Source organism: Eubalaena glacialis, chromosome 5 (assembly GCF_028564815.1).
Source record: "Eubalaena glacialis isolate mEubGla1 chromosome 5, mEubGla1.1.hap2.+ XY, whole genome shotgun sequence".
Taxonomy (NCBI): domain Eukaryota; kingdom Metazoa; phylum Chordata; class Mammalia; order Artiodactyla; family Balaenidae; genus Eubalaena; species Eubalaena glacialis.
In genome coordinates, this window is record NC_083720.1 from 19,331,690 (window position 1) to 19,344,096 (window position 12,407).

Sequence of the window (12,407 nt, forward strand, 5' to 3'; positions counted from 1 at the left end):
AATAAAGCCTTTATCCTAGTCTTGCTCTTTTCCTGGATGTAACTAGATGCTGTTGAGACTTAACTGTGACACTTCCAGACAAAATACAGTCAGTTCCAGTATACCGTGACATACACTTTTCTAAAAATCAACTACACTATATAAAATAGCACAATAACAACCACAGAGCTTATGGGGGAAATGGGATTAGGGGCACAACACTAAAACTTTGTCAGTGACACATTAAAAAGATGACAGGAACCTAAAAAAAAAGACAGCAGTCTTACACATGTTAAATGGTTAAGGAACACATACATACTACAATAAATACGGCATTTTACCTAGAAAAAGACCTGAAGTTTGTTCGTGGAGGTTGCAGCTACCAGCTATTGAGAAATGGCAACAGAGGGTTCCCAGGATGGAACACCAGATGTGAACAGGTGGGGCTCATCACACACGCAGTAAACTGAGGTGGCTGGTGGGTGTCTGAGGCGTGTGTACATTCTGTACATTCCTATATGGCTCGGTTCGGTTGGATGCAGGATTCTGCATTCACCTAGTATTTCTTGCAGACAAAATCGCATATAAGAAAACACAAAATTCTTGTTATACTCAGATTGTGCCCTGGTATATTAGTCAGAGTGAAATAAATTCTCATTTTCCTTACAAGTGTTAATGGCAGGACTGACTGAATCTAAATACTAAAAAAGATTATAATTTAAGCAGTAAAAATACATTAACACCTCAACGAAATGATGCTGCAAAGGTAGCAATAAGTTAGCATTTCTAAGCAGAATACATAACTCAAGTAAATCTGAGCCTCTTTACTCCCACCCTAAGTTCCGTCTCAACACAGTGATAAATTCAAGTGCAACGCAAATTGGGCTCCATAACTTTGAAACACACTGTCACCCCTGAGCAAGCCTTCTCAGCGCCAGGAAGAAGCTGTTACAACACACCCAGACTTTCAGGGAAGTCCTCATCATACATTCTTCTCCCTAATATCCCATACCCCATGGTAGCTACACTAATCTTACTTCCCTCTCTTCTTCATGGTTCCTTGTCCCCTCTACCTGCACCCCCCAAAGCCCAACAAACCAAATTCCAGCCTTTACTAGTTCTCTCCTAATCACCCTTTCCTCTCTTGCCCACCCTTCTTCCAAGAGTAAAAATTCCATACCTAGGTGTGTAACGTTCCTATAGCTATTGTAACAAATTACCACAAAATCAGTGGCTTAAAACAACACAAATTCATTATTATACAGTTCTGGATTTCAGAAGTCCAAAATGAGCTTAATGGGGCTAAAATTGAGGTGTTAGCTGTATTCTTTCTGGAGGCTCTAGGGAAGAACCTGTTCCCCATCTTTCCCAGCTTCTAGAGGCTACCTATATTCTTTTGCTTCTAGCCCCATATCACTCAGACCTCGGCTTCTGGCATCACATCTTCTTTGACTCTGACACTCCTGCCTTCCTCTTATAAGGACGCTTGTGATTATATTGGGCCACACGGATAATCCAGGAGAATCTGGATTATCTCAGGATCCTTAATTTAATCACATCTGTAAAGTCCCTTTTGTTACCTGTGATGGTAACATATTCACAGGTTCCAGGGATGAGGGTGTGTGCATCTTTGGGGTGCCATTATTCAGCCTACTATACCAGCAGTGATATTCAAAATGCTTAACAACTGAAATGCCACTTAAAGCAGGGGATCTGACTCAGAAAGCTCTTGGGTCCTAAGGCTAGAGTGGGACCTTGGAGATCCTGGTGTGCTGGTTGATGGATTGCAAAGGGCTGGGAGGTCTCAGGGAGCAACTGGGGTGTCTAGGGTGGTGGTGAGGCACTCCAGAGTCGGGATGAGTGATTCTCTCTAAGCAGCACCAAAGACTTTTGACATTTTTATGACCAGCACAGGAACACCCTTGTATTTTGGCTGACCTGCCCATGTTCTTCCTTCCATGGATCAGTTAGAGTCTCCAGGCTTCTATAAATTCTCCTCTCTACGCTCATCCACGGTCAGCACACAAATCTTCTGGGATTTTATTGTGTGCTGTACTTGGCCCTTTTACTTGGAATGTCTATTTAAGCCTCATCACACCTTATGATTAGATTCTATACTTATCTTCTTTTTGCAATAACATATCCAGGGTCATATGTACAATTAATTGTTATGGCCTGGATTTGAATTCAAGCACTTTGCTTTAGAAATTGAGCTCTTAAATACTGTGGTTGGTGTCTTCAAGGAGACTCACATCTCTCTAGCAGATAAAGAAAGCATGCACAAAGGTAATGCAGGCAATGTTGAGGTGCCAAGTGGCAACCCCAAGTCCATATGTATTTCATGGGTTTACACATGAACCCTCCCCTATGGAATTTAATGATTATAGGGAGGACTTCTTGATCTTTGGTAGGAATTTTTATCTACTCTTTAAGACCAAACCTGGATACTCTTGATGCCTTTATTTTATGGTAAAAAGATTACAAACAACCTTCAAAGCAAATCAAGTCCAAAGTCCAATTTATCTCAGCCACATAACATTTTAGAAAAAAGTATGGCTGTAAGCTTGTGATGAAACAGATGAAGAAATAAATGGATAAATAAAATCTATAGTCAAGAGTTTTATTTGTAAGACCTAGTTGACTATGCTACAATACTACTTCTATGTTTCTGGAATATCGTATTCAGCTTTCTCAAATGAGTGAAGAGTAGCAGGGAGAGGAGAAGCAGCAGAGAGGAGGATGATAAAACCACTTCTGGACTTTGAGTTTTTTATTAACCTCTATCTGTCATAGTTAGAAATGTGCCATTCATACCCAGAGAAAATAATAAGTAACACTACCCGAAGAGAAAAAGAGTCACTTATGGGTATTTCTGGATTTTGCTGTTTGAAATAAAATTTTGGTTTAGAGAGGAATGAGTATTAGCACTTTTCATTCATTTAATTGATGCATTATATAGAAGAGAGAGACATTACAGAGTTTCTTTTTTTTCTTTCTTTTGAATGAAGGTAGAGTGAGATCTTGATTGGAGGATAAGATAATATGTATAGATCAGATTGTTAAGTAAAATGTTAGAAGCTGAGATTAATGTTACTTAAAGATGCTTTGGAGAAGAGTTGGAGCACATTCTACTTTAAACCATTTAACCTGATTAAGAACCTAAAATATTCTTGCTAATTTGGAAAATACCCCTGATATTTAAAATTTCCTAAAAGGTAGCTCTCCTCCTACCTTTATGATGGAATACTGGACGATTTCAGTCAAAAAGCCTAGTTACTACCATAAGAAAAAGTCCTGCAAGAAAGCACATGTTGCCATTTTACTCATTATTGAAGTGCCCTTATGACTGTCAGGGAGAACAGGTAAGATGCCAGGGAGGCACAGAAGGAGACATCAAAGTGTTTTGTTTACTTCTTTGAAGTCTTGTAGTACCTATTATTTACTGTGCACATTTCTTGATTCATGCTGAAAATTGGAATTCACCCATTTCTCTCTTTTTCCTGTCTAAGATGCAGATGGGGCACATTTCGTTGACTCCATCAATCCCTGCCCCCGCGCATTAGCACATGCACACGTATACCTAGCCAGTGGAAAAGAAAAAAGAGTTACTCACATTCATCCATTTTACAAAGATTTCCAGGCTGCAATGGGAGGGCTTTATCTCTCCCTGAAGGATGAATAAATAGATAGCTTTACTGACAGCCTGTTCACAAACTGAAGTGAAAACTGAGACCAAGGTCTTGCTCTACTAGCACTTATGAGATCCAGACCTGGCAACATGGAGAGAATAGTCATCTGCCTGATGGTCCTCTTCTCAGGGACAGTGGCCCATAAATCAAGCTTCCAAGGGCAAGATCGCCTCTTGATTAGACTGCGCCAACTTATAGATATTGTTGAGCAGCTGAAAAACTATGTGAATGACTTGGTAAGGCCATATTTGTCACAACAAAATTAAATAATATTCTTCAATTACTATAAAAGGAGCTTTTTGACTTATATAAATAACTCAGAACTAATTTTCTTTTGCTCTAGGACCCTGAATTTCTGCCAGCTCCAGAAGACGTAAAGGTAAGACCAGTTGAATTTATTTGTGAAAATAAATTTGATATGTTTTTAAATCCAATTAAGAGAGGCATTAACATGATTATTTAGAAATATACTTAATTTCAATGAATTTTGGGGTTTAATAGTTGGTAAAATAGTTATTTCTATTTTGCTCAAATATTCATTGGTTCACCAACAAGCCAACCAATAAAACACTACATACCTTATAAGATATATTTTTATCTCCAAATATCTCTAAGAGTATTCTCAAGTAGTATTGTTGAGATAGAATAACAAAACTAGAAAATAAATCCATACTATGATCATTTTCTGAACAATGTCCAACTAATTACATTTTAAGAATCCTTGTGCATGAAAGTTCTTCAGCCCTCTTTGTAAACCTAGGTACGAAATATAGACACATACCACAGAAGCAGAATTCACCTTTTAATAACTAGAAAGGAAGAAAGAGAGAGAAAAAAGGAAAGAAAGGGAGGAAGGAAGAAAGGGAGACAAAGAGAGAAAGGAAGGAATAAAAAAAGAAGGAAAGAAAGAAAGAATACATTATAGCACAGCATGGAAGAATGGTAGTGTGGAAATCAAGGCCATCCTTTAGAATATAATTCCCTCGTACCTTGGCCTCAGTGAGTCTTGTCTTTGGCCTTCGGTGAGGTCTTTTGAAAGGACAGTTTTCAACAACTCATCCCGTTCTCTTAAGCCATTTAAATCCATTAGGTCCCAGGAAGAAGAGGCCTAGCATACAGTTCAAGTGTGCTATGTGCTGATCTTTTCCTTGGTAACTTCGATCTAGTCTTCAGGTTTGGTACCCTGAGGATATAAACACAACTGGGGGAAATGTTTTCATTGTCACAGACCTTTCACTGCATAAATTAGAATAACTATAAAAGTGTTACCAGTAATTAGGACACTACAAAGGGGAGATTTATGAAGATACATTGCAAAGAAAACAATTATCGTAAATGACTATGTGTAGAAGTTTAGAAAGTGAATGAGTCACAACTATTGCTTTTCTCTAAAATTCACTCTCTAGCTCTGAACCTAACCACTCTCATTTACTAGGTCCTTTTCTAATAAGCAATACCTAAAATGAAAGTAGCACATTCAGCTCATTGGAAAGACTTTTCCAACAAGTGAGACTATTTCTTAATGCCCTAATTATCGAAACATATCTTTTTTAGCATCTCATGCCCTTTGTCTAACTGCTGTGGTCAGAGTCCTTTGGGGAGATTCTTAGCTACAGTCTCTAACTTGCAAAATAAGATATCTCACTTTCTACCTTGAGTTGATCCAGTGGGTACTTCCTTTATATCCTTTGTTAAAGAGAGATCTTTTTTATCGTATAATGACAGGATTTTGTCTCAGTGACACTGCATCTATCTGATAATCTGATCAAGCAATGCTGGCTATGATACAAGTGAATAATGGTATTACAAAGATCTTTAAGCTATGCTGTCAGGCAAACCCAGGAGGGAAGAAAATAGTTCAAGGCCACAGTAGCATTGTATCAAGCTTTTCAGGGCTAGCATCAAAGCAGAGTCTATAAAGAGTTAAAAAGATGAACAAGTTTAATGAAAATAAATTCATTTAAATGTTGCATATAAATGTTGATATATAGTGATCATCTAAGGTTGCTAATTGGCCTCACCAGGCATCTTTCTTTCTCTTTCTAATCATATAATCAGCGGTCCTCATCTGGTGGTGATTTTGCCCTCTGAGAACATTTGGCATTGTCTGGAAAAATTTCTGGTTGGCACAATTGTGTGTGTGGGGTTTCTATTGGCATCTAGTAGGTAGAGGCCAGGGATGCTACTAAACATTCTAGAATGCACAGGACGGTCCTGACAACCAAGAATTATCCATCCCAAAATGTCAACAGTGCCACTGTTGAGGAACCCTGATATAAACCTAGTTTGTATGCAGGACAAAGGTAATTTTACCCAGTTAGCAAGACTTCCTAGTGTGAATGGCCAGGGCTTTCTTTGCAAAAAAAAGAAAGAAAAGTAAGTAGGTCAAAAATAAATTGTAAGGAAGCAAATATTTTCAAATATTCAATTGCAAATCAACAAAGCCAAGTGCACCTCCTTGCAAAAGCAGCACTTGACTAGCTAAAAAGAAGAGTGGTTTGTTACTCTTGCTTTTGATTTCCTTACTGCTGCCTCAATTCTGCAAAACTTATGTAGGACAGATAACTCCTCATGTTTCCAGGTGTTCAAGGATGAGGGAAACAAAGCCTTGCCCTCTGAGTCTGCAAGGCACAGCAAAGGAAAACAGTGGTTCTGCTCCCAGATGGTACTGCTGCACATGAACTCGGCGTCACCCTGAGTGACAGGGTACCTGAAGCTGCCTGAATCGAAGTTAATCTGTCTACTCCTCTTCTCAACACATCCTTAAGGCAGTTTAGCAGAACAGCTCCTTTGCTTCTTTTCCTTATTGAGGCTGCCTTTACTGTGCATCTGAAGCCAAAGCCAGCAGTTATTTGTCCTGGACCACAGATTGCCAGGGATAGCTCTGCTGCTTGCAGAAAGCACAAAGCAAAATTCCAATGTCTATTGACACAGGTGAACAAGGAAGGGCAGGAGAGAAAGCACAGCCCCATCAATACAGGCACTGGTGTCCAGATGCCATTCAGAGGTTTTCAGAAAGGCTTTCTCAGGTGCAAAATCTTTGCTTGCTTGTCTTGACCACTCTTGGTGATACCTGTCTCAAGGGAGTTCATTTGGTAGGCCCCTATACTTCTTTGGAACCTAATTCTCTTTCAACATCCACATGTAAATGTTAACTCAGCAAAATGGGTCTCTGTGAGAAATGCTGGTTTCTCAGATCATCACGGATGAAACAGTTAGTGTTTTCAGTTTCAGCTGGAAAATTTACCTCTTTAAATATGAATATTATTTTTTTCCAGTAAGTTAAGCCGGTTGTGGTCAAAAAGAAGAGAAAAGAAAAAACTTCAACAAACATGAACATGTGGTTTTCAAGGAAAAAAAAGTGCTATAATTAACATTTATATATAGTTTCTATTAAATAAGCATTTTGGCAAACATATGTAAAGGACACTATCTCGCCCTTATGAGAGGCAAGCTGCTCTGACATAAGGAAACCAGATAAGCTGGTTCTCGGCTTGTGGCCATGTATGCAAAGCAAATCTGATGGGGTTGTGTCTTAAAGATGCATGTTATTAATCAACATTCATAATGGGTAAGCATATAGGTTGGAAAATGCAAAGCAGGCCAGATGCTATTTTCAGCTGATTGTCCATGGGAAGACTCAGGTAATATTGTTGTATATAAGACGGCCCTTGTAGGAACTGAGAAAAATTGAGGCTTCTGTATACATGGCAGTAACTTCCATATACACTGGTGAAATGAAGATATAGCAACTTTAGGGCGGTGGATAGCATCATATGCAGACATTTGCTGAAAGAAAAAAGTAACCTGGATACAAGTTCTTAGATCAGCATTAAAATGTTTTCAACAAGTCAGTATAAATTTTGTTCTTCCAATAAATTCCATTTCATTTTCAGTTCAACTTCTAACATTTTGACTTATTCACTAGTCACTGGTTATTTGATTAAAGCAAGAGTCAAGTTTTTGATCCTTGATCTGCCCACTTCTCCATGCTCTGAGACATTACTCTTATTTTCTAAGGGACAGTCTTCCTGCCCACTGCGGGAGAAGCATGTCTCAAATTCTGTTCCTTGACTGCTTGATTCAGGCAGATCCCACCCTAATGGACTCGAGAGTGTGAATAGGATTTTAGAAAAGTCACACATGGTCTACAGCAGGTGTACTGAATCTTAGGCGTGGAATGTGCCATCAGAGGTAGGCACCCACTTCCTTTCCCAAAGGAGGGGCTTTAACTCACTTACTTCATTTGTCCACTCCACAAATATTTGTTGAGTACTCACTAGCAACAAGACACTATGCCAGGCATTGTACAGGATAAGGTGCTGCTCAAGACATGTATGTCATTGTTAGATACTCCTATGTACATTGCAGAGAGAAACAAAAGACAAATGAAAGGATTCTTAATCAGACTACAGCATAACTCACCCAAAGCTGCCACCAGTCACAATGTCTTTTAGAGCCTCATAATTCATAAAGTGTGTTCTAAAACCAAACTAACTCTCCCTTATGAAATACCAAGTCCTGCCCAACACCCAGACGTCAAAATGACATTAGGAATAAAGAACTGTGGCAAAGCAAAGCTCCCTCTTCTTGTCTGTGAGACAGGGAAATGTCCTCTCTCCCCTAACATGGGGAAATTTTATATCACAAGAGTCTGCTCTTTAGCCCAAAGATTACGTAGGACATGAAATCATTCCTCATTTGTCTGCTAAAATGAATGTGACCCAAGACACTGCAGTAGAAGTAGGAAAAGAGGATTGGGAAGGTTATTTTTACTTTCTGAATAACTTTCATTAACATCTATACAAATTATTTCTCTTTCAGAGACACTGTGAGCGGTCGGCTTTTTCATGTTTTCAGAAGGTCCAACTAAAGTCAGCAAATACCGGAGACAATGAAAAGATAATCAATGTATTAACTAAACAGCTGAAGAGGAAACTACCTCCTACAAATTCAGGGAAAAGACAGAAACATAAACTGGTAAGACTGTCATTTGTCATCTATCTTATTTGTACTTATTAACTATATCTATTACATCACACACACACACACACGCACACACAAACACACACAGCCAGAGCCTCCAGTACCTTCCTTCCAGTTACATGTTATACCTTATCATATAGAGTGTGTTCTGAGAAGCAAAGTCACCTCTTCTTAGTCCACAGACTTGAAAGTGCCCAGAAACCCAATTAGAATTTGCTAACAGCTCCTGGTAGCTGGAATAATTAATATAGCTTTCAAAGGTGAGGAAGTCATTAGGCAGAGAATCCAATTGTGACTTAAGAGTTAAAAAATATTCTGCTCTCATTATATGATCACATATAACTTGTATCCTTATTAACAGGAGCTAGATCCTAGTTTTCCTGAAAGAAAAGAGGTAGCCTACAAGACACCAGGATAAATCTCAAACTTTGCCTTCCTCTTTTAAAGAATATTATTACTGTCCTGTACAATTGCAGAGTCAGTACTACATTTAAATGGGTAGACCCCACTATTTGGCTGGGGAATTTCAATAACCCCTAGTTTTGTGGGCCCTGAGACCCTCTTGTATATTTCCTCTTACGCCAACTCATGAGCAATGCAGATAATCTCATGAGTAATTCAGGCATTAATCAAAACCAGTAGATAAACACATAAGATAAATTACTAGAAATTGTTTCTATCAGTTCTCTCTACTCTAAGGAATTTCACGTGTGATTCAAATGAAATCTTAATTACAATATCAAAATGATTTTTATTTCCTTTGATTGCTTGACCAGGTTGCAATGTGAAAAGTATCCCTCTAAAACTTTCCTCAAAGAAGAAAAGAGTTGAGCATGTCTTTGAAACCCAATATCAAAGACCATAAAATGGTAATATTGGCACTGAACATAGAATTATCCAGTTAAGCACCTTCATTTGATAGATGGGAAAGTGAGACCAAGGATATTAAGTGACTTGTCCCAAGCTCCACAAATATTAAGTGCCAGAATGAGAATTAGAACTTATATCTCTTATCTTTCAGTCAAATATCTCTCACCACAACATCAAACCGGCATTAGAGATGCTAAACAGCAAGCAATGGCCTGGTGTTTGGTATCTCAACAGGAATAAGGGTAAAGAACATATAACAAGGATTTAAAAAAAAAAAAAAAAAAGAAATATAAGTGGGCAATACACATGTGAAGAATTGTTTAATCTCTTCATAATCAAATAAATGCAAGTTAAGATAGGAAATCCTATTTTTTTCAATTAAAATTTTTAACAATGCACAATAATGGTAAGAATGTTCTATGCGAATAGCAGTAAAACAGTTTTACAACGTATATCAAAAGCCTTAAATTTTTTTATCCCTTTAATTTAGTAATTCTACTTTTAGTAATTTATCAAATAAAATAAAGATGTACATGAAAAATTACTCAGAGATGTCCACTGCAGTATTGTATAAAATAGTGAAAAGTTAGAAGCAATTTACATGTCCAAAAATAGTAATACTTCAATCCTATGTAGGAATACAAAGCAAACATTATGGGATATATTTTTGAAGAATATTTAATATGTAGGAAATGCTTGTGTTATGTTGTGTTAAAACAAAGGCAAATTAATAGCCACTGTAAATAACACAAATGCAAAGAAAAAAATTACTGGGAGGATACCTATCAAAACACTGCAGTGGTTATATCTAATGATGGGATTACAAGTGATTTTTCTCATTGTTATTTTCTGAACAATTTTATGTGCTTCTCAAATTTTTTCAGTGACCATGATTTATGTCTCTAATTGGAAAACATAAAATTTGAATGAACATTTTATTAAATAGGAAAAAAGTTTTAAAGAAGATTATTACTCTTTCATTGATTTCTAGACATGTCCTTCATGTGATTCTTATGAGAAAAAACAACCCAAAGAATTCCTAGAAAGACTAAAATCACTCATCCAAAAGGTATATAACTTAAATTATATTTGACTTTCATCTTTATCCAGATTGCTTCTTATGTTGAGGTTGCTCATGGTATTCTATTTCCACAGATGATTCATCAGCATCTCTCCTAGAACACACGGAATATGAAGGTTCCTAAAGATCTCACTTGAAGCTGGACACTATATTTCATACTCTAACACAGTAGTGAAACTCAGTTCTTGGTATTCCAAATGGAGGAGTACAATATATTAGTGATGGGGGAAAAAACTCAGATAAGTGTTCAAGGTCAGGATTATTCCTCCAAAATCACTATGCAATACTTCAGTTTGATCCACATGCTCTGGGTTTGGTCAACTTGAAAAAACTTTCTACTCAATTCGAGTCTGATTTCCTGTGTTATAGATTTCTATGATCTCTAAAGTTTTTACTTTATCTTACTGCCAATTATGCCATTTCTTGGAGAAGTTTAAAAATTTTAACCAAAAATACAGTTTGGGAATTGATTGATCTTATATTAACCTTGATCTTGATTATGACAAGAATGAGGTTTCTGATGATCATAACTTAAAAGGTTATATACCTTCACTCAATCTGAAGAATATAGAAGCATAGGGTGAAAATCAAAGTTGAAGTGTTTATTCTTTTAAGGAAATGAAAACTGCTTAAAATCTATATCTGAAGAGGTTTTATTTTATCTCAGAATGTCTAACATATAAATACGTGATTTATTTATGTACCGGGGGATAGCTTTACCAGATGGCTCCAAAAAGTCTGACTTCCTTATTAGAATCTGTCAAAAATATTTAAATACTATACATATGAATGTATTTATGGAATAGACTCTTTTGGTCTTTTTTTTTTCTCTAAGTGGGTATACTAGTACCTTCCCCAACTCAAGTCCCTTTATAAGCTAACATTCTAAGCTTGTGGAAGTGGCAATTAAAATCTATAGAGGGACATGCATTAGACGATCTTCTGGAACCAAACAGAATTTTAAAAAGTCTTGTAGCTCTCTTCTCAAATTGTTATAATGATCGTATGGGAGCGAGTTATTAATGCCAAATGTCTGTTTCCTTCTTTCTTTCTTCCTTTCTTTCTACTTTTAAAATTGACAGACACTTTGCGTTCGTATGCTTTGCATAAGGCAAATTCAATCATCTATATAAAGTCAAAATCAGGAGACAAATCAGGAGTTCAGGACTCCTAGTAGAAAACAGATTTTTGCATAAGCATCCCAGTCTTTCAACCATGGGTAGCAAAAACAAGCAACCTGATCTAACTGCCATTTCATATCAACTCCAGCAGTTTATTTAAATATAAAGTTAAAAACGCTAGAAAAATAAAATTTTCACTAGAATGTTATAAGCTATTTGAGAATCTCTTATTGTTAAAGTGGCTGTGAGTGTGCAAGAGGATGTTGTATGGGAAACGCTTTATGCTCTAAGAACAAAGATGATCTACTTAAAAATATTTTTTAAACAAGTACAGATAATTTATGGTTCTAAAACGTATATTAGGAATCAATTATTTCAACTCACAATGAAATGTTTTATCATCAGAAACAAGGTATTCTGTTTTAAAATTTTTAAATGTTATTACAAAGGAATCGTGTAAATATGTGCATCATGATGATAATATGCATCTAAAGCCTGCCTCAGCATCAGGCCAGGTTGTTGGGATAAAAGTGGAAAGCAGGCACGAGATTGACTTGGGAAAGATGGAGTCCTTATTTCTTGTTTCTGGCTTTATAGTTGTTGACTTCTTTGACACTGTGATTTTATATTTAAAATAATGTATTTATTTTGGTGTGTCTACTGTTAAAAATCTCTGTTCTA

The 12,407-nt window shown here is 36.9% G+C and overlaps 1 protein-coding gene across 1 annotated transcript; it reads left to right on the top strand.

Annotated features, from left to right (window-relative positions):
* The first annotated feature begins 3,736 nt into the window (after window positions 1-3,736).
* On the top strand, window positions 3,737-10,703 carry IL21 (interleukin 21). Its single transcript, XM_061191108.1, has 5 exons — window positions 3,737-3,904; window positions 4,012-4,047; window positions 8,493-8,648; window positions 10,516-10,593; window positions 10,680-10,703. The coding sequence occupies exons 1-5, from the start codon at window positions 3,737-3,739 to the stop codon at window positions 10,701-10,703; spliced, it is 462 nt and encodes a 153-aa protein (XP_061047091.1).
* The last annotated feature ends 1,704 nt before the right edge of the window (window positions 10,704-12,407 follow it).

Bases quoted from the DNA above. Each gene is read 5' to 3' on its own strand.
- IL21 (XM_061191108.1), top strand. From the start codon at position 3,737: ATGAGATCCAGACCTGGCAACATGGAGAGAATAGTCATCTGCCTGATG. The intron at 3,905-4,011 runs GTAAGGCCATAT...CTTTTGCTCTAG, and splicing joins AAAACTATGTGAATGACTTG to GACCCTGAATTTCTGCCAGC. The intron at 4,048-8,492 runs GTAAGACCAGTT...TTTCTCTTTCAG, and splicing joins CAGCTCCAGAAGACGTAAAG to AGACACTGTGAGCGGTCGGC.